Here is a 27040-nt window from a genome sequence, read left to right as displayed (position 1 = left end):
TCTCTCTCTCACCCTCTCGAACACACGGGCAACCATCAAAACCACCTAAAACTATTACCAACGCCGGATTTAAAACCACCATTGCACTCCTGAGGACTCCACGATCACGTAGGTACCAGTTTAAGGTAAGTTTCACTTCGAAAACCCTAGTTTCTAAAGTTGCCGTGAATGTGTACTGTTCATGAGCTTTGAATTGGTTGATTTTCAGGACAATCCAAGCTCATAGTGAGCTTAGTGAGGTCCCAAGGAAGCTCGGAGTGCTTCGTTGGAAGGATTTGGACGTCGGGATCACGAGGGTTAAGTTTGGCCGGTTTTGCTTGGATTTTTCTGGTGAGATTTAGTTGTTTTTGAAGCTTAAAAGTAGTATATTGTGATTCTACATGTTGAGGGCTTTAAATTGATATATTATACGAAGAAAATGGTTGAGAAATGAAGGAGAACGAAGCATTTGAAAATTCCCCAGTTTTCCGGCCACCGGAAAAACCAGTCCGGCGAACCCGCGAGGAAGAAGGTGCGCGTGGGCGCGCGTGGACCCGTGCCTTCCTTGGCGCGTGGGGGCGCGTGCTACAGTAAAAAATTATTTTAAAAATATGTCGACGTCCGTGACGTCGAGTAGATCACTGTGGTATATTCATATACCCAAATTGAGCACCGTATGAGAAAGTTATTAAGGATTGTTGGTTAGGTGTTCGAATAACGTTTTATAGTTTTCGCATTAGGTGAAAATGTGAATTGATGATCCGACCGTTGGATCGTTACCAAACTTTAATACGTTGCAATACGTAATGTTTGAGGATTATTGGAACTTACGGATTGGGAATCCGAGTTACGGATCTTCCGGAATTGGAGTTGTAAGTTCATAAAATAAAATGTTAACCGTCACTTAGTTTTGGAAATTGACGGAGATCCGACCGTTGGATGGTAATGAAATTTTAGGATGTTGTCCTAGAGGTATAATGTGGACCTCTGGAAGTTATGGATTTAAAATCTGAGTGGCAGATCTTCCGGATCGATCAACGTAGTGACATATTTTATATAAGTTATGTATTCTATCGATATGAATTCTGAGCCTGGATTTGATTACTATTCTAGGCGGCGATCGTCATGACGCCTTGATGTGTGGTGCTAGGGAGTTGTTGGACGAACTCCAGGTGAGTGGGCAGTTTTGTTTTCCGTATATATATATACTTAACGTTTCCCAGAAATTGAATTGAAATGAAAATATGTTTAAAATGAAATGCATATGAGTTATGTGGAAAAACGGGAAGTGAAATACCATGCATAGAATTGATATGAAAAGTATATAGAAATGTGAGTTGAAATGCCATGCATGAATTAATATATGATGCATATGTATGAATTGGTGCGGTGGACGCACATGTAAGAATTGATTTATGATGCATATGTATGAATTGGTGCGGTGGACGCACAGGTAAGAATTGATTTATGATGCATATGTATGAAATGGTGCGGTGGACGCACAGATGAGTATTTAATTACTGTTATGATGATGATGATATATATTGAGCTCAAATCCTGCACCATGATTTAGTGCTTATAGTATTCACCGCATCGCACGCTCGCCTTGGATCCAAGTAGATGCTAGTCGTACAGTCCACGCGGAGTGGGTACGACAGACCAGTCGCGAGAGTGTTAGTGAGATTCCGACTGGTGGGTGACCTTAGATTATGTGCACAGATGATTTATGAGAAGCACTAGAGCGTAACTTGCGTGCAGAAGGCCGGACGGGTCACAGAGGTGACTCCGGTAGAGTGATAATGATAGATTTTGAGCTCTAGGTTCAACCGTACAGGGCTATTAGAGGGCCTACGGTTGATTACTTTCTTGCACCTGATATGATTATGTTGATGCATTCATACCTTATTACTGTTGAGATGATGTGGCATGGCATAATTAATATGAGAAATGTTGAGATGATGTGGCATGGCATGATTGATAAAGAAAAATGTTGAGATAGTAAAAATGAAGTTTGAGAATATATATGTATATTTATATTTTACATTTCTGGGAAAGTATACAGGTTTTACGGAGAGGGGTTACAACGTTTTGAGAAATGTTTGGATTTGGAAAAGAATTGTTTTACTGACCCACTCAATTTTGGTTTTGCGCCCCTCCAGGTTCAGGAATCACAAAGGTGTGGTGACTACGAGGAATTCGACGGTGTTCTGACAGATTGGACAAAATTAGGACTCACCTTCGGGTGTATCAACTTATAAATTGTATCTTAAAGCTTCCGTACTGTGCAAATGGTCACGTCACTCTCACGTGACGGCCAGCATGCCCTCCTTCGGGACGGGGTGTGTCAGTTGGTATCAGAGCATGGTTGCAATCTTGGACATTTTGAGAAGTTCTAGTGAATTCTGTCAGAACTACACCGCCTCGTAGCAAACCACGTAGTTAGAGGAACTTAGTCTCCCCGATTTAGCGGGTTGGGGGAAACTATTATTATGGTGATTCGGAAAATTATCAAAATGGACATTTTAAGACGGGTTATGAGTTGAATTTGAATCACCTTATGAAATGATGAACCTGAGGGAGCGAAGTAACGGTTTAACCATTTGGAAAAGATGTTTCAGGTTATGCAAGTCAAAGGAAATTTCCTTCTGACAGGTGGGTCGAGACGACTACCTGGTTTTGGGTATGAAATTGTATCCTGGTGGAAACAGGAATGTTAATTGTTGTCACCAGAGGAATCAGCCGATTTAAAATTTTTTAAGGAAAAGTTTATCCCTCCGGCATTTATCTATGGTAGTAAACAAGAGTTTACAAATATGAGACAAGGAAGGTGATGATCGAGGGATATTATAGAAAGTTTTCAGACTTGCCTCGTTCCATCCAGATATGGTTGTTATTGGTGGAGGTGTTATGTTGTTTTAAGCTGGGTGGCAAAAAGGGAAGTGGTATTTTGGGTGACCACTATCCATTGTAGTTCTTATCAGGAGTATGCTAGATGTTGTTGAGCCTTGAGGACTCTGAGAACATGAGCAACGAGAATAAAGAAGAATAAGAAAAGAATGGGAATTAAAAGAAGACAATAAAGTTAATGATTCGTCATATCAAGGATATAGAAAGATTCAGAGCTTCGAAAGAAGTGAAGCTAGAGTTAATTCTTCCAGCTGAGGTTTTAATGTCGCTGGTCAGAGTAAAAGTGATGGATATACTGGTAATCCCAGATATTTGAGACAAGGTGTCTCGAGTAAAGGAAATGTACTTTGTGCAGCAGGTACAAAATTAACACTTTGGGAAATGTGAAATTAATGAATGTGTTTATGTGAACAGAGGGGACACAGAATTGTGAATCGTCCCTAGAATCAGTTGTACTCAATAATTTTCCATGATATCATAGTGTCGATTCAGCAGAGTTATGGACTTAGTAGTTTGGTCGGATTGACCGTGAGTACAGAGAGATTTGATGAGTTATATGTTCAGCTGTACAGACCATGAGAAGTGGATTCGATTGACACATGAGAAATTAGTGAGTTATAGGCTCGGCCGTACCGACCACGCGGAGTGGATCCGGCCGACGTATTATTGAGATAAGAGTTGAATCAACCGTATTGGTCATTCTAGTTGACTTCGGCTGATATATTTCTTATTATGAATGATATTACCTAGAGAGTGGTAAATAAATGTAGTTGAGACGAGTGTATGTATTTTGCATTGAGTGACAAAATAGTAATGTTATATCTTTGTGAGTGGTTGCCTACTTATCGAGACAACGATGATTTATCAGTATTGCGGGCTGCAGACCGTAATATTAATAACTCATTCGTGGATTCGTTAAGCAAGCAAACCGGTAGGTTATTTTATGTTAATGTTGTACTTATTTAGAATGTTCAGTATTAATAAAGTATGTATTGTGTCGGTTAAATTATTTCCATTAGAGTGGTTGGTTATAATTGTGACTAAATGGATTGTTACGGGAAACCAGTCACTTTCCATCGATCTGGATGACCAGAGATTACTTTTGTAAGTATGCAAAGTGAAGTGAGTTCAGCCATTATTTATGCTGTGAAAGCAAAGAGATTGTTTTGAAAGGCTGTCAAAAATACTTAGCTCATGTGGTGCTAAATGATGTTGTTTGGAGTAGTGTGAATAATGTCGAAAGGGTTAGACTTTTCTTGATGTCTTCTCTGAAAGTATACCTGGATTGTCTTCAGGCAGAGATATGAGGTTCATTATTGATTTGTTGCCAGGTATAAATTTATGTTAAAGATTGGTTCATGATGAGTTAAGGGAATTGGGAATTCAGTTGAGAGAATTGGTTGATAAAAGTTTTATTCAACCTAGTACAACACTTTTGAGGAGCCCCAGTTTGTTGGTGAGGAAGAAAATGGATCTTGAGACTGTTCATTGATTATAGACAATGGAGTCGGGTAACGATTGAGAACCGTTATCCATGGTGATGTACTGATGTTTATTTAACCAGCTCAGAAGTAAATTGCGAAGATTCAAAGATTGAATTGAGATCTGGTTACTACCAATTGAATATTTTAAGTGACGTTGATCATAAGATGGTTTTCTGGACTTGTTATAGTCTTTATGAAGTTTGGTGATGCTATATGGATACTCATGCTGTTTTATGAGTTGATGGATGAAGTATTCCAATAATGCCTTGAGAGAACGTTGGTTGTATGCTAAGTTTAGCAAAGGCTAAAGTTAAATGAATCAAGTGGCATTCTGAGAATTGTTATATATTCTTAAGGTATTCAAGTGAATCCTTAAAAGATAGCAGAAATTGAGAATTTGGAACAACCACGAGTCGTAATTGAGATTTGGAATTTCTTAGCTTACCAGGCTATTTTGGATGGTTGTGAAAGAATTTTTAGTCATTGCTTTGTCATTAACGAGACTGATGAGAAAAGAGGTTATGTATGAGTGGGAAGGAAATTGTGAGTAAGGGATTTAACAACTAAAGTATTTCCTCACTCATACACGTATTTTAGTAATCCTAGAAGATAGTGGTAATCATAAATTTTTAGTAATGTTTCTTGAATGGTATTGGATGCATGTTGATGTAAATGTTAGGGTGATTGCATACGTTTCACGACAAATGGAATCTCATGAGATGAATTACCCTACGGGTGACTTGGAAGTCATGATTACCATTCTTGCTGTGAAGTTATGGAGACATTATATGTTGATAAGAATGCAAGATTTTACAAATCAAAAGAGTCTCCAATATTTGTTTACTCGGAAGGATTTTGATATGAGGCAACAAAGGTGGATTGAATTACTTAGTGATTATGATTGTACGATCAGGGTGATCGTGAATTGTTGTAGCTGAAGCACTTGATGAGAAGACTCCAGTAAGAATTAATGCTTGGTACGCTTGCCAAGATTATCTTCTTGTGGATTGGAAATCAACTGAAGTAAAGTTGAGAATTGGAGATCGAGAAGAAGCTCTACTTGCTAATTTTCAAGTTAGGCATTTTTGGTAAGGTCGTACTCGAGACTCAAATGCTTGACGAAGAAATTTAAGAATTAACCAAGGCAGAGAAAGAAGGGAAAAAGAATGAATACATGATTCGTGAATCAAATGGTATGTGGATACAAGAAAACAAAAAGTATGTGCCTAATGCTGAGGATTTGAAGCAAGCAAATATTGGACGAAGTTCACTGTTCAACTTCTGCAATATTCCAAAAGTAATAAGATTTATCATACCATTCGACAGTTTTATTTGGTCAGCAGATTGAGGCAGAAAGAGATAAACCTTTGGATTGAGATAATTATTTTCTGTTTCGCAGTGGAAATGGAAAGATATTACTTTGGATTATGTGTACAAGCTTCCTTGTACACAAGATGGTTATGATCGAATTTGAAGTGATAGTTGGTCAATGTACCAAGTTAGTACAATTACTCCAGTGCTGAGTAATAACTTTTTCCCAGACAGGGCAACGGTACTTAATGTATTTTGTGTTCGATGCGTTGTCGCTAGGTGGCAGAGTCGTCACATGAGATTCTAGTGCAACTATTGAGAATTAAATTGGATTCGACTTGATAAGGAACCAAGGACGACTTTGGATTGGAAAAAAAAAAAAAAAGTCCTGAGAATTAAGACAGAGTAAGTGGTAAAAGCTTTGTGAAGGAAATCATTCAGTAGAAAATTATGTGGGAGAAAGAGAATCGGATGAGAGAGATTTACCCGAAGCTATTGTTGGAGTATGGTTGATTTAGTTGGTTGCTGGAATTTCGGGGACGAAATTCTATAAGGAGGGAAGATTGTCACAGCCCGTTCCAAAATATTACATTCGTGGCTGTGAATGGATGAAATTGCCCTTAAGAAATACTAAGTATGTGAAGCTCAAGTTGATAATTATCTAGGTTCCTAAGTTTTGAAAATAAAATGGAATTTAATAAGGATGGAACTTAGATTTTTAGGTTAAAATTTTGTGGTTTAGAGTTGGGGATTGGAAAAGGACCACGTGGGATCCCCATTCCTTATTTCCCTCCCCATTTCCCGTATACTGTCCTTCATACTCTCTTTCTCTTCCTCAGACCTCACTCTCTCTCTCTCACCCTCTCGAACACACGGGCAACCATCAAAACCACCTAAAACTATTACCAACGCCGGATTTAAAACCACCATTGCACTCCTGAGGACTCCACGATCACGTAGGTACCAGTTTAAGGTAAGTTTCACTTCGAAAACCCTAGTTTCTAAAGTTGCCGTGAATGTGTACTGTTCATGAGCTTTGAATTGGTTGATTTTCAGGACAATCCAAGCTCATAGTGAGCTTAGTGAGGTCCCAAGGAAGCTCGGAGTGCTTCGTTGGAAGGATTTGGACGTCGGGATCACGAGGGTTAAGTTTGGCCGGTTTTGCTTGGATTTTTCTGGTGAGATTTAGTTGTTTTTGAAGCTTAAAAGTAGTATATTGTGATTCTACATGTTGAGGGCTTTAAATTGATATATTATACGAAGAAAATGGTTGAGAAATGAAGGAGAACGAAGCATTTGAAAATTCCCCAGTTTTCCGGCCACCGGAAAAACCAGTCCGGCGAACCCGCGAGGAAGAAGGTGCGCGTGGGCGCGCGTGGACCCGTGCCTTCCTTGGCGCGTGGGGGCGCGTGCTACAGTAAAAAATTATTTTAAAAATATGTCGACGTCCGTGACGTCGAGTAGATCACTGTGGTATATTCATATACCCAAATTGAGCACCGTATGAGAAAGTTATTAAGGATTGTTGGTTAGGTGTTCGAATAACGTTTTATAGTTTTCGCATTAGGTGAAAATGTGAATTGATGATCCGACCGTTGGATCGTTACCAAACTTTAATACGTTGCAATACGTAATGTTTGAGGATTATTGGAACTTACGGATTGGGAATCCGAGTTACGGATCTTCCGGAATTGGAGTTGTAAGTTCATAAAATAAAATGTTAACCGTCACTTAGTTTTGGAAATTGACGGAGATCCGACCGTTGGATGGTAATGAAATTTTAGGATGTTGTCCTAGAGGTATAATGTGGACCTCTGGAAGTTATGGATTTAAAATCTGAGTGGCAGATCTTCCGGATCGATCAACGTAGTGACATATTTTATATAAGTTATGTATTCTATCGATATGAATTCTGAGCCTGGATTTGATTACTATTCTAGGCGGCGATCGTCATGACGCCTTGATGTGTGGTGCTAGGGAGTTGTTGGACGAACTCCAGGTGAGTGGGCAGTTTTGTTTTCCGTATATATATATACTTAACGTTTCCCAGAAATTGAATTGAAATGAAAATATGTTTAAAATGAAATGCATATGAGTTATGTGGAAAAACGGGAAGTGAAATACCATGCATAGAATTGATATGAAAAGTATATAGAAATGTGAGTTGAAATGCCATGCATGAATTAATATATGATGCATATGTATGAATTGGTGCGGTGGACGCACATGTAAGAATTGATTTATGATGCATATGTATGAATTGGTGCGGTGGACGCACAGGTAAGAATTGATTTATGATGCATATGTATGAAATGGTGCGGTGGACGCACAGATGAGTATTTAATTACTGTTATGATGATGATGATATATATTGAGCTCAAATCCTGCACCATGATTTAGTGCTTATAGTATTCACCGCATCGCACGCTCGCCTTGGATCCAAGTAGATGCTAGTCGTACAGTCCACGCGGAGTGGGTACGACAGACCAGTCGCGAGAGTGTTAGTGAGATTCCGACTGGTGGGTGACCTTAGATTATGTGCACAGATGATTTATGAGAAGCACTAGAGCGTAACTTGCGTGCAGAAGGCCGGACGGGTCACAGAGGTGACTCCGGTAGAGTGATAATGATAGATTTTGAGCTCTAGGTTCAACCGTACAGGGCTATTAGAGGGCCTACGGTTGATTACTTTCTTGCACCTGATATGATTATGTTGATGCATTCATACCTTATTACTGTTGAGATGATGTGGCATGGCATAATTAATATGAGAAATGTTGAGATGATGTGGCATGGCATGATTGATAAAGAAAAATGTTGAGATAGTAAAAATGAAGTTTGAGAATATATATGTATATTTATATTTTACATTTCTGGGAAAGTATACAGGTTTTACGGAGAGGGGTTACAACGTTTTGAGAAATGTTTGGATTTGGAAAAGAATTGTTTTACTGACCCACTCAATTTTGGTTTTGCGCCCCTCCAGGTTCAGGAATCACAAAGGTGTGGTGACTACGAGGAATTCGACGGTGTTCTGACAGATTGGACAAAATTAGGACTCACCTTCGGGTGTATCAACTTATAAATTGTATCTTAAAGCTTCCGTACTGTGCAAATGGTCACGTCACTCTCACGTGACGGCCAGCATGCCCTCCTTCGGGACGGGGTGTGTCATAGGGAATGCTTAATCCCCTAATAAAACAAGTTAAGAGTTAAGACTAATAATATTCATCAAGTACCATTGTTTTGCTATGATAAGCATACGATAATGGATAAGTGCTACTGAAAAGCAATAATATGTATGTGTATATATATAAATATATATACTCGTATTTTTAAAGGGGCCAGTATTATCAAAGTAAAACTAAGATCTAAAACGTGGGTTTGATTAGTAGCGTGGTTGTTCAAAACGAGGTTGTGTTCTTCAATGAGTAGAAGAATGAGAAAAGTTAGGTTAGATTAATCCTTTTATTTTGCAAGCTGCTTTGTGCAATACTGATGAGAGACAATGTCAATTACCGTATTAATTTTTACCCTTTAACTTTTTAATATTTTAATGAGGTTTATTAACATAATTTGCCACATGATAAAAAAGAACATATTCAAGATTTGATTTGAATTATTTAATTATTATGCTAGGCCTCCACCTACAACAAAGGAGATTTTACTTTTGTTAATTTTTGTTTGGTTTTTAAAATTGTTGAAATTGAATTTTTTCACTACACAGTTCTTTTATCAGTTTTATTTCATAATATTATTTTTGAGTATGTATTGTGAAACCTGTTGTTTTAATACTTATTTCATATCTAGATTGGACCTATTTAATCTCAACCATCTATGTCTCCTGGATCCAACTCAGAGATTGAAATTTCGAAGCTTGTGTTGCAATGTTTTGTGTGAGAGATATAAAGTTAACTTGAATGTCCCTTTTTGTTATGCATTGAGGATTGCAAATAAATAGTTTGGAATACATACCCAAACTAAGCAAAGTGATTCATAAAAGTGTCTGAAAGCGAGAATACAATAAATCCAACAAAATTAAGATTATATAAACTAAATTGATTGTATATATAAACTAAATTTATTTGCATTGAGGATTGCAAATAAAGATTATATATATAGACTAAATTGATTGTACAACTAATAAAAATGTCTGAAGGCGAGAATACAATAAATCCAACAAAAACAAAACCTCAAGAAAATTAAAAATTAAAAACACAATAGAAATACCCCCAAGTTTTATCTGCCACTTACTCAACTCAGTCTCAAAGTGTATACAGTAAAATCCTAGACATCTTGACATTGTCCATTGTAAACAAGTGGGGCATTAAATCCAGAAAGAAATAAGTCAATGCCATATTGAGATCCTCATCGTCAACTCTCTCTCACTGCAAGGAAAGAAAAACACATATCAACTACAAAACAAAGAAGGAAAAATAAATCATATAAATAACATTCTCTTAGACAGAGACATGAAAACGTACTCACCTTAATCTGATACTGTTTCCTTACGTTGTTGCAGTATATCATCAAAGACAATGGGTCATTTGACCAGTAGGTGACGCCACGATGGGTCAAAGTATCATAAAAACATAACGTAGAAAATGCCATAATTCTCTCGAACCAATCAAAACATGGGTCATGGTCCTCAACCATATATATCTTGTACTTAGACATCCTCTGGTTTTTTATGAAGAGGTTGCCAATGGTTTTGGCATGTTATATATTTGATTGTTGGTATTTTGATGGAAGCATTTTTGCTCACTACAAAAATCTCTGAACATGTCATGTGTTCGCATAATAAATACCATTTTTAATTGTTTTCCAAACAAATTGCTAAGCATGCCATGGTACTATTGGACTAAAATCTAGGTAGAGGACAACGTTGGTGGGTGGTAGGACGGGTTTGGCGGGTGAGAGAAGGATTGAGGGCTACCGTTTTGGTTTTTAAATAATTCTTTTTCAGATTTTACCCCAAGGGATAAGCATCAAGGTTTTATAAATATAGGTTATCTTGGATATATTAACAAATATGGGTCCAAAATATGAAAACTTTGAATGACATGTAGGAAACGCTCAATCCCCTAGTAAAACAAGTATAAAACTAATAAACTTCATCAAGTACCATTGTTTTGTTATGATAATGGATCAGTGCTACTGAAAAGCAATAATATGTGTGTGTGTATATAAAATTATATACACTTATATTTTTAAAGGGCCAATGTTATCAGAGTAAAACTAAGACCTAAAATGTGGGTTCAATTAGTAGCGTGGTTGTTCAAAATGAGGTTTTGTTCTTCAATGAGTAGAAGAATGGGAATAGTGAAGTTAGATTAATCCACTTCTTTTGCAAGATGCCTTGTGCTATATTGATGAGAGACAATGTCAATTGCCATATTAATTTTTACCCTTTAACTTTTTAATATTTTAATGAGATTTATTAGCATAATTTGCCACATGATAAAAAAGAAGGTATTCATGATTTAGTTTGAATTCCTTGATTATTATGCTAGGCTTCCATCTTAAACGAAGGAGATTTTATTTTTGTTATGCTTTTTTTTTTTGTTTTGAAAATTGTTGAAATATAATTTTTTCACTACACAGTTCTTTCATCTGTTTTATTTAATAATATTGTTTTTGAGTGTGTATTGTGAAACTTGTTGTTTTAATACTTATTTCATATCCAAATTAGATCTCTCTGATCTCAACCATCCATGTCTCCTGGATCCAACCTAGAGATTGAAATTTCGAACCTTGTGTTGCAATATTTTGTGTGAGAGATATAAAGTTAACTTGAATGACCATTTTTGTCATGTATTGAGGATTGAAAATAAATAGTTTTGAATACATACCAAATATAAGCAAAGTGATTCATAGAAGTAATAGATTTTATATATATATATATATATATATAAACTAAATTGATTGTACAACTAATAAAAATATCTGAAAGCAAGAACACAGTAAATACAACAAAAACAAAACCTCAAGAAAATTAAAAATTAAAAACACAATAGAAATGCCCCTAAGTTTCAACTGCCACTTACTCAACTTAGTCTCAAAGTGTATCCAGTAAAATGCTAGACATCTTGACATTGTCCATTGTAAACAAGTGGGGCATTAGATCCGGAAAGAAATAAGTCAATGCCATATTGAGATCCTCATCGTCAACTCCCTCCCACTGCAAGAAAAGAAAAAAACATATTAACTACAAAACAAAGAAGAAAAAATAAATGATATATATAATATTCTCTTAGACAGAGATATGAAAACGTTCTCACCTTACTCTGATAATATTTCCTTACATTGTTGCAATATATCATCAAAGACAATGGGTCATTTGACTAGTAGGTGACGCCACGATGGGTCAAAGCATCATAAAAACATAATGTAAAAAATATCAAAATTCTCCCAAACCAATCAAAGCATGGGTCATAGTTCTTAGCAATATATGTCTTGTACTTAGACATTAATTGTTTTATTATGAGGAGGTTGCTAATGGTTTTTGGCATGTTATATATTTGATTGTTAGTATTTTGATGGAAGTATTTTAGCTTATTACAAAAATCTCTGAACATGTCTTATGTTTGCATTATAAATACCATTTTTCAAATTTATTTTAGTTTTTTAATTGTTTTCCAAACACATTGCTAAGCATGTCATGGTACTATTGGACTAAAATCTGGGTAGAGGAAAACGGTGGAGGGAGTTAGTCGGGGTTTTGCGGGTGGGAGAATGATTGAGGGCTACCGTTTTGGTTTTTAAATAATTATTTTCCAGATTTTCCCCCAAGGGATAAGCATCAATGTTTTATAAATATAGGTTTTCTTGGAAATATTAACAGATATGAGTCCAAAATATGAATCCGCCTTTGACTGCACGATGCGAATTTATCAAGTTTTTGAAGAAAATTAAAGGTTTTCTCTGCCTTTGACACACATTGTCAGAGAGAGAACCCAGATGCTGTTTCTGGGTTTAAATCCCACCTTGACTGAATAAATGGCGCCTTCATTGATCAGCATCCTACTTCTCATCCAACACTCCATGTTTTTCCACGTCACCACTTATTTTGGTTTTTAAAAAAAATTAACAACAAAAGTTAACAACCTGTTTTATCACTGTGTTTTGGGTCAAAACCTATTTTGGTCGTGCTTTTAATTCAGCCAATTTGGTCACTGTATTTTTGTATCCGTGGCATATAAATTGTTCAGCCCGCAAACCTCCAATGCCTCTTCAACCAAACGGGTGAACATCAATATGACAAAGTGAGAATGGGAAATAAGTCACTTAAAAACAAAGGATGGATCGAAAAGGAGAACTCGGTGCAAGTTATGAAAGCCAATTCATATAAATGAATGCTAAATGACTGTAAAGCAACAAACATGTTTAATGAATTAAGATTCTTTCAAATGTTTGCCGGAGGCAATGCCTGAATGAAAAATGGATGTGGCAGCAATTGCAAAAGCCGACATTAAGGCTGCAACGAACGTGAGAGTGGATACGATTCCAGCATGCGCCTTCATCCCAGAAGGGATTTTCCAGACAAGTTTACTGTATCCTAATTCAGAACCATTGATCTCTGGCATCTTATACAAACAGCTTTGATTTTGTGAAGTTCCCTCAATGCTACAACGCATGAACAAATCCGGCATACCAAATTTGACTTCCCAATAGCCGCTTTCATCTAGAGGCTGCAGTCAGAAAAAGAAAAAAACCAAGGTCAAATGATACAAAATAACGAATATATCAGGTTTCAGAATCCTCAGCGCACAGCACATGCCTCAAAGTTTTAACGACTAAAAAAGCCAAATATCCCAATTTCAAACCATATATGCAAATGCAGAACGAATGTAGAACCTGCCGAGGTGAAAATATCTTCACAGGGACATCAGATACAGTTACAAATTTAATTCAAAACCCTTCCACTTACTGGATATCGTGCATGCAATGGAAGCTCTATGTTGATGTTAGACTCTTTGTCACGCCTCAATAAAAAATTATGACCAATATCCATGTGAACCTCAACAGAGGTACGATTAGAAAGAAATGAAGGCAGTTCCAAATTTGCATCTCCACACACAGCTATAGCGCTATATGCTGCAATATATGGAAAATCAGAAATACAAGAAACGAAATTAGTGCAACATCTCTAAATAACAGGGTAATGTGTAGTATTTTGTTTTCATTTGTGGCACGTAGGGAGTAGAGCAGAAACAAGAAGGAACACTTACCACCACGCTGAAGGAGATGTTGAAGCTCAAATGGATCTGCAAATACTCCAGATGGCAGTCTCTCAATGATTATGAGCTCACAATGGTGAGTTGGTAGCTCAAATATGGGCTCTGGTTTGATGTTTACTCTAATGGATGAGGTGAGATGACGATGAGAACCTTTGCCTATCAAATTGCGGCGCAAAATTGGGGGTCTAACAACAAGACTCAGATCATGTGGCAGCACCTCACACAAACCAAAAGGAAGCTCTTGTGCTACAAAATCTTGGAAATCTGAATCGAACAAGTTTTCATATTTTTCGTAATAAGACTGCATAATATACTTGTTGAAACTAGAAAAGGCACTGATATTTGAGCCACCACCATCATAGTTTGAATCACTGCCCGCCTGAAAAATGAAAAATATATGTCACAGACACGAAGATGGAGTCACAATTTATAATAGTGTTTACTTTTCTTATCTGCTCGTCAATACATACAAAAAGGTTAGCAAAGGAAGAATAAATAAACATAGATTAATAAAGTAGAAAAATGCAAGGACACCGGTTATAAGCCATAAATGACATGTATCTAAATAGAAGAAAGAGAGGACATATACAAAACATGCGCGAACAGAAAATACAACGAATATAGAGTGGACTGCAATGGTAAATCGACAAATATACAAGCAAGGAACTGATAACTTTGACAAAAGATGCTATAAATGGGGCTACTTTGTAAGCTTTTGAAATCAGATTGTTAGTGAAAACAAGAAAGCCTAGAGTTTCTGCTTGTGTGTGAGGCACAACAACCTTTCCAAGGCACCTTTGGTGTTATGCTGAAGTCCGGTGTGATGCCGGAATTTTTCCAAATTTTCTATTGGTGTGATTCCAAAGGCCGGAGTGAGTCCGGATCTCTTCTATTTCTCTATCCCCTATTGTCCTACATCATCGTTCTGTTCCATTCATTTCTTTTTATGTTTTTGAGCAGTGGAATACATGAAGGCACTCACTGTGAATCCAGTTTGTTCATGATTTTAAAAATCTAAAAGGTAGGGGATTACACGAAGGCGGATTACAATCGAGTAACTAACAACCTGCTTTAGCAACACGAAGAAAAGGCGAAAGAACATGAGGGGCTATGCTTATGCAACAACACACCATGAACATGTATAACAGGAGCAGCTACTCCCCCAACGACACAACCAGTTTTTTTGGAAGAGCTCAAAATTTCTCAACACTAAAAAATTGTAATCCTTCTCTCTCAACATCCAACGAAGCATATAAAAATATGTGAACAAATTGAGGAATCTGAGAAAACCAAGCACTGACCTGATGAGTTGAATAATGTGCAGAGGAATGTGTGCAGAAACCAATGGCGGAGAAGAATACCAAGGCAAATCCCAGAAGGAAGGAATTGGAGAAGGCAACGGCGGCTGATGGCTGGGATGTTCTTGCTTTCATGGTTTCTACTTTCATGTTAGATTCAGATCTCAAAATAATGGAGGCGCCATGGATTCGGTCGAGGGGCGGTGGCCGGTGGTGGTGAGAGAGGACAGCGGAGGGCGCCGAGGAGAACACATGTATTATCAGGTCCGGTGGTCGGAATTGCAGAGGAAGGGAGGCGAAGGAGGAGAGAGGTTGGAGGGGACGACCGCGGAGTCGACGGAGGAGGGAGGATAAGACGGGGATGGATCGACGAAGGGCAAAGTTGGAGGAAGAGAAGGCTTTCGGATTTGCAGGGACAAAGGTCGAAGAAGGTGGGCAAACTGGACACGTGTTAGGATTTTATTGGACCACGTATCATGGTGAGTAAACTGGATACTGACTTCTTTTAAATTAAGGGATTTTAAGAGTTTCAGAAATTCCAAAAAAAAAAAAAAATACATTTCCAAATCTCTTCCTTGTGCGACAGTGAGAATGAGTAATTCGAATTCATCGCCGGCACATTCGTCGATATCGACGACAGCGATAGCCGGAGAAAGAGAACGAAGCAATTCCAATCCTGCCGCCGCCGCCGCTCTCTCCGACGACCTCTTCTTCCCCTCCGACCTCATTTCCATTCAAGATCGCAAACAAGAAGCATTACTTGGTTCGTTCCTCTCACTTTTCGCTTTCCAATCTCACTTTCCAATTGTTTGTTTATTTATTTGTTTCCACTTTTACTGGTTCAAATATTTGATTACATGATTTTGGTTTCTTGTTTCTGTTGTCATCGAAGAAATCGATTGATCATTGAATGCATCTCTGCTTTGTTTGTTTTTGTTTTGTTTTGTTTTGATGCGTATAGTTTATGCGAAATCTGAGTGTTTACTTTTCGACGTTGCAGTTATAAAATCCGATCTGATGGATGCACTTAACAAGGTGGTTAAATCCCTTGAAGAAGATAATTGGATGTTCGAAGGGTCGCGCCATCGCGTTATCCCTATATCAAGACAAGGTTTGTTAGTTATGCTTCCTAACTAGTTTTGGTTCAAGATAATTCAAAGTTTCGATCTTGAAATTTACCGTGTCTTTTATGCGCCTGCTTTGGTGTCATCCGTATCAAACTTTTGAATTTTTATCAAGAACAAAATAAAACAACAATGCCCTTGATTTTCAGTGCGTTTCATTCCAAGTGCTTCAAATTCGGTAGGTTTTTATGGTGTCAGCTTCTCGTGACATTCGGCACCAACTACAGTTAGGATTCCTCAAAACATAATTAGAGTACTGTAACTATATATATCAGTTTGGTAGGGCTGGTAACTCATAGAAGACCCGCCTTATCTAGCTTCTTCCATGAGGTTTCAAAACTAGAGCTTAAATGCATTGAAAACTTGGACAGCTGTACAGTTAATTTGCATACGTACAAAGGGGATTAGATCAGTTTCTCTCTTTTCATCTCGTTCAACAGTAAACCTAAAGTTGATGGTCATGTCCTCATCATGTTGATTAGACATCATATTTGGCACTCAATATATAGTCCGATGGGATTGGTTTTGTTGGCTTCATAACACCCAACAGTCGACTAACTTAATATCGATCATGTACTAAATTTGTGACTGAAACAAACCCACAGGAAGTAGAGTATCTGAACCAACTTGGTCAGCTCAAGCCAGTTATTTGAACACCTGTAGCATAGGGTTTGAAGCAATTTGCATTAGCCGCCTTGAATGGTTATGCAGCTTTTGATGTAGAAAGTAATCTTGGATGTGGCTAACTGTTTTGGTACAGCATGCCCAGTTCATTTTCTCTGTTGAGTAATACTCAATGAGTATCGTGCGCTTATGGTATTCATTTTCTCTGCATGCCTTAGTTGTGCTTGTTTATGGAATAAATGGTATTTATTATAGAACACGTAGACATTGTAATCATAAAAACAAATCTGCCTTTATATGTGGTTCAAATTTTATTAATCTGCTTCATGTACACCATGAGTCTCTACCGTTTGCAGCTCTCTGTTTTTCACAGACTGAAAATGCTATTAGGTTACAGATGCTTTGGGAATCATGCTGCATTGCTGCTATTGTTTCTATTTCCTTGCTAAATTCTGATTTTTAATTGACTTCCTCTTTGGTTCCTACTAGTTTGCAGTGAAATGGTTATGCATGTTTTTTGGATGCCCCAAAATTAGGACTTTCCATGTAGAGTCATTTCCCTTCCCAGATCCTATGCCCGTAGCCACTTTTGTGCTTCAAAGTTCTAAACAGAATACCACCTAGGGTCTTTGTTCATGTTGTAAGAAGATATGGTTTGATTCATAATACACTGGGAAGAAGATGTTAACATGTACACCCTTTCTTTGTAAATCTGTGATGGTGTTAATTGAGTTTGGGAGCACTTATGAAGCTAACTAGTTATACCTTGAAACGAAATGAAATGAAGCCATACTCTAGAATCTTTCTCATCATAGTTTGCTTTTTAGAACCTTCCAATTCACTGACATCCATTTTGTGCAAGAGGAGATAATGAACATCCACCGTTGTCATTTATTTTGAAATGTGGGCAGGTAGTGAACACAACAAACCACTTTCCAGAAAACACGGCATGCCATAAAAGAATGTGTAGTCATAGAAGCATAACTCCAATTCCTGTTCTCTGATCTTGCTCCCACACCCCACCCCTTGATCTGCCAACCCATCTAGCGATTATCCCTCTAACCTTGGAGAAGGCAGAGGCATGGAGGTGACAACCTCTGGACATTGACGGTAATCGGCTATAATTTTTTTTTTCCTGGGGATATGAAGGTTTCATTTGGGTGGGTTGAATGCTTGATTTCTGGAACCAACAACTTAGGAAATGACTTCCTGTGCTAGGATCATTAATTTGTTTCTTCCAAAACAGAAATAAGTTAGTTTCGCATGCCTGTTTGACTTGTGGTGATTTTCATTCTGGTAACGCTCGCTCGCTCATCAGTATTTGAATTGTGACCTCAAATGGTTGGTAACTTGCTGTTATTTTTTCTTAATCAGGCGGTTTTCTCCAGAAGCACAAGGAAGCATCAAATAAATGGAATATGGCACCACCAAAATGATTTTCAGCCAGGAAGGATAATGCGTTCTTGCCTATGTATGATGTTAACTAGCATGAGGGCTCCTGGATTGCTGCTTTGGTACATGATTACAAACATTTTGGGTTTTCTTCTGTCTGTTTGGTAAATGAGTGAATATAAGAGAAGGCAAAGCAATTTGGTTGTCATTCTAAGATTTATATAGCCGACTCCACTTAGTGGGATAATGCTCTATTGTTGTGTCAAACCCGAAGGGGCAAGCTCTCGAATGTCACTACTATGCAGTTGTATCTGATATGAAATCAAAATACAATACTGAGAATTGCAATGTTGGCAAAAATTGAATATACTATTGGCCTTTTACTTTTTATCACAAATGATCATTGGGGTTCCGCCAACTCCTAACTCCTAATTTTAGTTGATTCGTGTTTCAAATCCATCAATTTGGTGTTTAATGAAAGTTCTTTCTGACCAAAAAGTAAAAGAATAAAGTTTTGTGCTCAGCTGTTTGACAGTTCCATTATCTTACGCTAGCCTCTCTGCATGAGCATGTGTGAAGGACTTTGTTTTTTTAATCACGGGCACTATGTACTCTTAAAGATGTGTTGTGTTACTTGTTTTCTATTAGAATTTTAAGAGATTGATGCCAAATCCTTCTATAAATTGAGTAAGAGTGGGATCCACCATATATGTAGCTTGTTTGATGTGTATTTAACCAAGAGTTTACGCTCTTTAATAAACAAGTCATAAATATTACAAAAACAATAAAATAAAATAAAAAGATTGACATATCAGGTAAGAATAGAAAGTTTTTCGCAACGTTAAATTGCCGCATAAATGTTTTGCATTTGGCATTTTTATTGGAGATGCTCTAAAACGGTAGGTCCCAAGCGGTCAAAACAAAACACAAAAAACAAAACAATTTAAATCACTAAAATAGAACAGACAAATGACCATGGAATTGCCACAAAATTGAAAACCTGAATTACAAATGAAAAGAAAAATCACAAATAAATATGAAATTAACATGGAATTCGAAGAATAATGTATATACCAAAACACCGAACAATGTTGAACCAAAACCAACACCAAAATTTGAATTTTTTTTTTCAATCTAGAATCAAAATCCGATGCGAAACACAACTAAATTCAAAATTTAATACAAAACACGCACACACAAAGCAAGTCAAAGAGTATGTTAAGAGCGCTTCCAGCATGCTCTTTAGCCCGGTGGAAAGGGAACCGAAGCAACCCAATCCCCTCCCAAACTAGCTTCCGCCCATTCAGGCAATTGGGCTAAAAGGGAGCCCATGGGAGAAGGCAAGCAGGAGTCCAATGCCCGAGTGCCTGAGGGGGACTGATGCAAGGCTAACGTCAGCATGAAGTCAACCACGTTCTAAAATAATTTCTGTCAAGCGCGTGGGGCGCGTCTTTGACACATTTTCAGATGCTGGGACCTGCATGTCAGCCCCACTCAATTACCTTTGAATCTGGACTCGTTGATTTCCAGATCAATGGTCTAAGTTTTTAGGCTTTTAAAATTAAAAAGAAAAGGAAAATAAATAAAAAATGTTATGGTGGGCCACGTGTCACATTCTAGACTGTTGGATATCATTTTTTTTTTTGTAATCCAACGGTCCAGATTAATTAAGTTAATAAATTAAAAAAAAATATTAAAGATCCAAAAAATTACAAACAAATTTTTTTAAAATTATAATTTTTTTTCTTTCTATAAATACCTTATAATTTTCTCCCAGTTTTCAGCATATTTCAATATTTTCAACGATGCTAAACAATTAAAAACATGTCTCACAACATAATTGATTAAAAATCTTATCGTAATCCATCTACAAAAATTTTACTTTCGGATAATGACACATGGAACTACGCCTATGTCTTACATGGCCGGTCCCAAGCCCGGATAAAGGAGGAGGGGGAGGGCGTCAGGTAGTCGACAGCCGGCACTCCATGATCACGTCGAATCCTTATGAAAATGAATCCAGAACAAAATCGCGCTAAAGCTAGGGCGTCACCCGTAAGTGGCGCGCTGTGTGGCCTGAGCACAGTGATAAGTGAGCAAGGGTCGCTGTATCTCCATCGGCACCCGGATGCAGTGTTAAATGAGCAAGGGGGCCATAGAAACTTCTTTTCGAACGACTCCACTCAAAGTTGTTTGGGAGCATATGCTCCTATCAACTTTACCCGGGACACACAAAAGAAGTACTTTGATCCTATTAGACGGGGGAGGGTGAAGAAGCTAGGACAGAAGGGTAGAGTTCAAGAGAGCAAAATGCGTTTAGGAACGTGGAATATAGGAACCTTAACGGGAAAATCTATGGAAGTAGTGGAAGTTATGGTGAGGAGAAGGATAAATATTATGTGCCTACAAGAAACTAAGTGGGTTGGTAGTAAGGCAAAGGATCTAGAAAACTCAGGGTTTAAACTTTGGTATTCGGGCACAAATAGAACGAGAAACGGTGTTGGCATCATCGTGGACAAGACCTTGGTACAAGATGTTGTAGATGTCAAGAGGGTAGGAGATAGAATCATGGCAATCAAGATTGTAATAGGACAAGAACTTATCAATGTGATTAGTGCGTACGCACCTCAAGTAGGGTTGGATACGAGTTCGAAGGAGAAATTTTGGGAAGATCTTGGAGACTTGGTGCAAGGAATTGCTCAGACGGAGAAGTTATTTATAGGAGGAGATTTAAATGGACACGTGGGCAGGGAGACAGGCAACTATGGAGGTTTTCATGGTGGCCATGGTTTTGGGGAGAGAAACGAGGATGGGGAAGCTATCTTGGATTTTGCAATGGCATATGATCTCTTCTTAGCCAACACCTTCTTTAAGAAGAGAGAAGAACATGTGATCACCTACAAGAGTGGGTCGTCAAAAACACAAATAGATTTTCTTCTAATGAGGAAAGGGGATCGTATAACTTGTAAGGATTGCAAAGTTATACCAGGAGAGAGCGTGGCTAATCAACATCGCTTGTTGGTGATGGATGTACATATCAAAAGAGTAAGACAAAAGAACAAGACTTGGAAGTGCCCAAGGACTAGATGGTGGAATCTAAAAGAAGAAAAACAAGCCATTTTCAAAGAGAAGGTAATCACCCAATGTGTGTGGGATAGAGAGGGGGAAGCTAGCCAAATGTGGGATTCCATGGCTAGTTGTATCCGAAAAGTAGCAAAAGAGGTATTAGGAGAGTCCAAGGGCTTTGCCCCACACCAAAAGGAATCTTGGTGGTGGAATGAGGAGGTACAAACAAAGGTGAAGGCTAAGAAGGAATGTTGTAAAGCCTTATACAAGGAGAGGACTGATGAAAATGGTGAAAGGTATAGAAAAGCGAAGCAAGAGGCGAAGAAAGCTGTCAGAGAAGCTAAGTTAGCGGCTTACGACGATATGTATAAACGACTAGATACCAAAGAAGGAGAGTTGGATATCTATAAACTATCTAGAGCAAGGGAAAAGAAGACAAGGGACCTAAACCAAGTGAGGTGCATCAAGGATGAGGATGGAAAGGTTCTTGCTACAGAGAACGCGGTTAAAGACAGATGGAGAGGTTATTTTCATAATCTTTTCAATGAAGGACATGAAATGAGTGCTTCTTTAGGGGAGTTGAGTAACTCAGAAGAGTGTAGAAACTACTCTTTTTATCGTCGAATCCGGAAGGAAGAAGTGGTTGTAGCTTTGAAGAAGATGAAGCATAAAAAAGCAATAGGCCCAGACGATATACCAATCGAAGTGTGGAAACTTTTGGGAGAGACAGGTATAACATGGCTCACTGACCTTTTCAATAGGATTTTGAAAACGAAGAAGATGCCAAATGAGTGGCGGAGGAGCACTTTGGTGCCTATCTACAAGAATAAGGGCGACGTACAAAATTGCATGAACTATAGGGGTATTAAGCTAATGAGTCATACAATGAAGCTCTGGGAGAGAGTCATTGAGCATAGATTGAGGCAAGAGACACGGGTTTCGGACAACCAATTCGGGTTCATGCCAAGGCGCTCAACCATGGAGGCAATCTATCTCTTACGAAGATTGATGGAAAGATATAGAGATGGGAAAAAGGATTTACACATGGTCTTTATAGATTTGGAAAAAGCGTATGATAGGGTCCCAAGAGACATTCTTTGGAGGATTTTAGAGAAGAAAGGAGTACGAGTAGCATATATCCAAGCTATAAAGGATATGTATGAAGGAGCAAAGACTGCCGTAAGAACTCATGAAGGACAAACCGAAAGCTTTCCCATAACTGTAGGATTACATCAAGGCTCATCCTTAAGTCCTTACCTTTTTGCGTTGGTAATGGATGAGTTAACACGACATATTCAATATGATATTCCTTGGTGTATGCTTTTCGCAGACGATATAGTGTTGATAGATGAAACTCAGGAAGGGGTAAATGCAAAGCTTAACCTTTGGAGAGAAGTGTTGGAATCTAAAGGTCTTCGCCTAAGCCGATCAAAGACAGAATATATGGAGTGCAAGTTCAGTGCAAATGGAGGCCAAAACGAGTTAGGGGTGAGGATCGGAGATCAAGAAATACCAAAGAGCGACCGCTTTCGTTACCTAGGATCTATCTTGCAAAAGAACGGAGAATTAGATGGAGATCTCAACCATAGAATACAAGCTGGATGGATGAAGTGGAAGAGTGCATCCGGCGTGTTGTGTGACCGCCGTATGCCACTGAAGCTCAAGGGAAAATTTTATAGGACGGCAATAAGGCCGGCGATGCTGTATGGCACAGAATGTTGGGCGGTGAAACATCAACACGTACACAAAATGGGTGTAGCGGAGATGAGGATGCTTCGTTGGATGTGTGGGCACACGAGAAAGGATAAGATTAGGAATGAGGATATCCGGGGTAAAGTAGGAGTAGCCGAAATTGAAGGAAAGATGAGAGAAAATCGGTTACGGTGGTTTGGACATGTGCAAAGAAGGCCTACTGACGTTCCGATTAGAAGATGCGACTATGGGACAGAGGTTCAGGGCCGAAGGGGTAGAGGAAGACCTAGGAAAACTTTGGAAGAGACTCTAAGAAAAGACTTAGAGTACTTGGATCTAACGAAGGACATGACACAGGATCGAGCACAATGGCGTTCTAAGATTCATATAGCCGATCCCACTCAGTGACTTGGATTTTCCAAGTCTCCAACCGAGAAGTTTTCCTCATTCGGGAAATTAAGGGAACACTACCCCAACCTACATGTTCCACTCAGAAAGCTTCAACATACAAGCTTTAACAAAAGAAAATTCAAAGAACTTAGAGAAGAAGGCTTTGGTGTATTTAACACAATACGTTGAAATGAAGGAAAGCTTATTTATTGATATCCCCGATAAGCTACAAATATGTACATATACATGAGTCAAAATAAGCACACAAGAAGGAGCCTTCACAAAGGTTGCTTAGGAGAAGTCTCAGCAGTCGGTAGAGCCCCAGAAAGAGAAGGCACCGGAGGGGGATCATTTGGAGCCTCAGTATTGGACAGAACCCTAGAAGGAAGAGGCATCAGAGGTTGATCATTTGGAGCTTCATTACGCGGTACAGCCCCAGAAGACGAAGGCAATAAATGCCTTTGGAACAAACCCACAAATCTCTGATGATCAAGTAAAACCTGACCATCAGTTTCCTTCATATGGTCAAGCTTCCTCTTCATGTTTGTAGCATAGTCATGTGCGAGCCGGTGCAACTGTTTATTCTCATGCTTGAGCCCTCTAATCTCCTGTTTGAGACTCATCACTTCAGCCGCCAATGATTCAACTTGGCGGGTTCGAGCAAATAGGCGTTGGGCCATATTAGACACAGAACCTGCACACTGAACACTGAGAGCCAGCGAATCCTTAACAGCTAACTCATCAGACCGTTTGGAAAGTAGTCTGTTATCTTTGAGAGTGAGAAGGTTCCTGGCCACCACCGCAGCGGTCATATCATTCTTCATCACGGAATCCCCAACGGTAAGAGGACCAGTAGGGGAGACGAAGGATGGGCGCCATATGTTGTCTGGAGAAGGCGGGGCTGCCTCTTCAACAAGGTTCAAGTCAAAACGACGGTCGGAGGGGCCAGACATTTTCAAAGGTGTTGAAGAGAGAAGAGGTCGGACAAATCAAGATCTTAGAAGTGCAAGAATGAAGCTTCTACTGGTGGAGATTCAAGTGTGCTTTGGAACTTAATGCCAGCCCCTATAAAAATCTGCACTCGACGAAGCTTCAGAAATCGAAGAGGCGCCTGCTCAGAAATCGAAGAGGCGTTTGCTTTCTCAAAAGCTGGGCTGCTTAGAGATCACGAGGGTTGATCTCAGAAATCGAAGAGGCGTTTGCTTTCTCAAAAGTCGGGCTGCTCAAAGACCACGAAGGCCGATCTCAAAAATCGAAGAGGCGCTCGCTTTCTCAAAAGCTGGGCTCCCCAGAGACCACGAGGGCCGATATCAGAAATCGAAGAGGCACCTACTTTTCCAGCCTTTTCCAGCCTTGTCAGCATCTGTCACACGCACACTCAGTTTTGCGGAAATTATGGGCATTCTGTCAAAGACTTCTGGGGAAGTAGAAAACACATGAATCTTACTGTTCAATCACCCACTTCCCACACGCAACAATAGCTCATGGGTACCACAGATAACTTTGCCAAAGTTCTCTGCCAAAGTTGAGCACGTGAAGCTTGCAGCTCCCACTACATCGCTCTGACCAAGAAGGGTAAAAGAATAGCAAAGAAACAGCACTAACAAAGTTTAGACCCATAAATTTTGAAGGTCTAACTACCATATTATTACCCACAAGGGTAAAGGAACAGTACCACTGCTGGATAATTGGAAAGTCCCTGTGTGTCAACCTCTGTGCTTCGTGGCAAGGTAGACTAGCAAACATGCCCAACCTTTACTCACATTCGAGAAAACACTCCCAATAAGATTGCTTGCTCCAAAATCGAAGAGGCACCGTCCTCCGAATCTCGAGAGCCAGACTCCCAACATGACTACTTTCTTAAAAATCGAAGAGAGGGTAAAGGAACAGTACCATTGCTGGATAATTGGAAAGTCCCTGTGTGTCAACCTCTGTGCTTCGTGGCAAGGTAGACTAGCAAACATGCCCAACCTTTACTCACATTCGAGAAAACACTCCCAACAAGATTGCTTGCTCCAAAATCGAAGAGGCACCGCCCTCCGAATCTCGAGAGCCAGACTCCCAACATGATTACTTTCTCAAAAATCGAAGAGACACTGCTCCCCGAATCTCGAGAGCCAGACCCCCAGCATGATTGCTTTCTCAAAAATCGATGAGGCATCGTTCTCCGAATCAATCGAAGAGGCGCTCGCTTTCTCAAAAGCTGGGCTGCTCAGAGACCACGAGGGCCGATCTCAGAAATCGAAGAGGCATCTACTTTTCTAGCCTTGTCAGCACCTGTCACACGCACACTCAGCTTTGCAGAAATTATGGGCATTCTGTCGAAGACTTCTGGTGAAGTAGAAAGCACATGAATCTTACTGTTCAATCACCCACTTCCCACACGCAACAATAGCTCATGGGTACCACAAATAACTTTGCCAAAGTTCTCTGCCAAAGTTGAGCACGTGAAGCTTGCAGCTCCCACTACATCGCTCTGACCAAGAAAGGTAAAAGAATAGCAAAGAAACAGCACTAACAAAAGTTTAGACACATAAATTTTGAAGGTCTAGCTACCATATTATTACCCACAACTGTAAAGGAACAGTACCACTGCTGGATAATTGGAAAGTCCCTGTGTGTCAATCTCTGTGCTTCGTGGCAAGGTAGACTAGCAAACATGCCCAACCTTTACTCACATTCGAGAAAACACTCCCAATAAGATTGCTTGCTCCAAAATCGAAGAGGCACCGTCCTCCGAATCTCGAGAGCCAGACTCCCAACATGACTACTTTCTCAAAATCGAAGAGAGGGTAAAGGAACAGTACCATTGCTGGATAATTGGAAAGTCCCTGTGTGTCAACCTTTGTGCTTCGTGGCAAGGTAGACTAGCAAACATGCCCAACCTTTACTCACATTTGAGACAACACTCCCAACAAGATTGCTTGCTCCAAAATCGAAGAGGCACCGCCCTCCGAATCTCGAGAGCCAGACTCCCAACATGATTACTTCCTCAAAAATCGAAGAGACACTGCTCTCCGAATCTCGAGAGTCATACCCCCAGCATGATTGCTTTCTCAAAAATCGAAGAGGCATCGTTCTCCGAATCTCGAGAGTCAGATACCACAGACCACTTTTTCAAAGTGCTCTGACAGAGTTAAAACATGTGAAACTGGCAGCTCCCACTACCGTGCTATGACCAAGCAGGGTAAAGGAATAGCATTACTACTTGTTGTTAGGGAGACTCCTATATATGTCGACCTCCATCCCCAACGGACAGGCAGACCTGCAAAAATGCTCAACCCTTCATCATATCTGAGAGGGCACTCCCAACGAAGCCTTTCGAAATATTCAGCTTTCTTTCCCCCCGATAATACCTCTGCAAACAAGCTATACTAGAGCAAGAATATCTCATATCATCAGGGTTAAAAGCAAGAGTATCCCATATCATGCTTTTTCCCTGTCTTTTCTTTTGGCCTTGTTTTTACCTGCAAGACAAGGAGAAAGAGAGCAATCAGTCAGCACTTGGAATCAAGCTTCCAGCCAGGAACTGA

The 27040-nt window shown here is 39.2% G+C and overlaps 2 protein-coding genes and 1 long non-coding RNA gene across 4 annotated transcripts; 2 read left to right on the top strand and 1 right to left on the bottom strand.

Annotated features, from left to right (window-relative positions):
- Window positions 1-199: 199 nt before the first annotated feature.
- On the top strand, window positions 200-8853 carry LOC126625887 (uncharacterized). Of its 2 annotated transcripts, none has more exons than XR_007624495.1 (3): window positions 200-330; window positions 7622-7680; window positions 8668-8853. It is a non-coding gene; the product is annotated as an uncharacterized LOC126625887 (long non-coding RNA). The 2 variants fall into 2 exon arrangements; XR_007624496.1 differs by lacking the exon at window positions 200-330 and adding an exon at window positions 6729-6859.
- Window positions 8854-13010: 4157 nt separating this feature from the next.
- Window positions 13011-15624, bottom strand: LOC126625880 (uncharacterized). The gene is made up of 4 exons (XM_050294997.1): window positions 15223-15624; window positions 13913-14300; window positions 13612-13778; window positions 13011-13372 (listed from the first exon to the last, which is right to left on the bottom strand). The coding sequence occupies exons 1-4, from the start codon at window positions 15367-15369 to the stop codon at window positions 13076-13078; spliced, it is 999 nt and encodes a 332-aa protein (XP_050150954.1). The 5' UTR covers window positions 15370-15624; the 3' UTR covers window positions 13011-13075.
- A 124-nt stretch (window positions 15625-15748) lies between these two features.
- Window positions 15749-18756, top strand: LOC126625885 (protein SAMBA). Its single transcript, XM_050295003.1, has 3 exons — window positions 15749-15982; window positions 16220-16330; window positions 18342-18756. The coding sequence occupies exons 1-3, from the start codon at window positions 15811-15813 to the stop codon at window positions 18401-18403; spliced, it is 345 nt and encodes a 114-aa protein (XP_050150960.1). The 5' UTR covers window positions 15749-15810; the 3' UTR covers window positions 18404-18756.
- The last annotated feature ends 8284 nt before the right edge of the window (window positions 18757-27040 follow it).

This window comes from Malus sylvestris, chromosome 6 (assembly GCF_916048215.2).
Source record: "Malus sylvestris chromosome 6, drMalSylv7.2, whole genome shotgun sequence".
Lineage (NCBI taxonomy): Eukaryota > Viridiplantae > Streptophyta > Magnoliopsida > Rosales > Rosaceae > Malus > Malus sylvestris.
The sequence above is the reverse complement of the archived record's forward strand: the minus strand, read 5'-3'. Positions and strand labels throughout refer to the sequence as shown.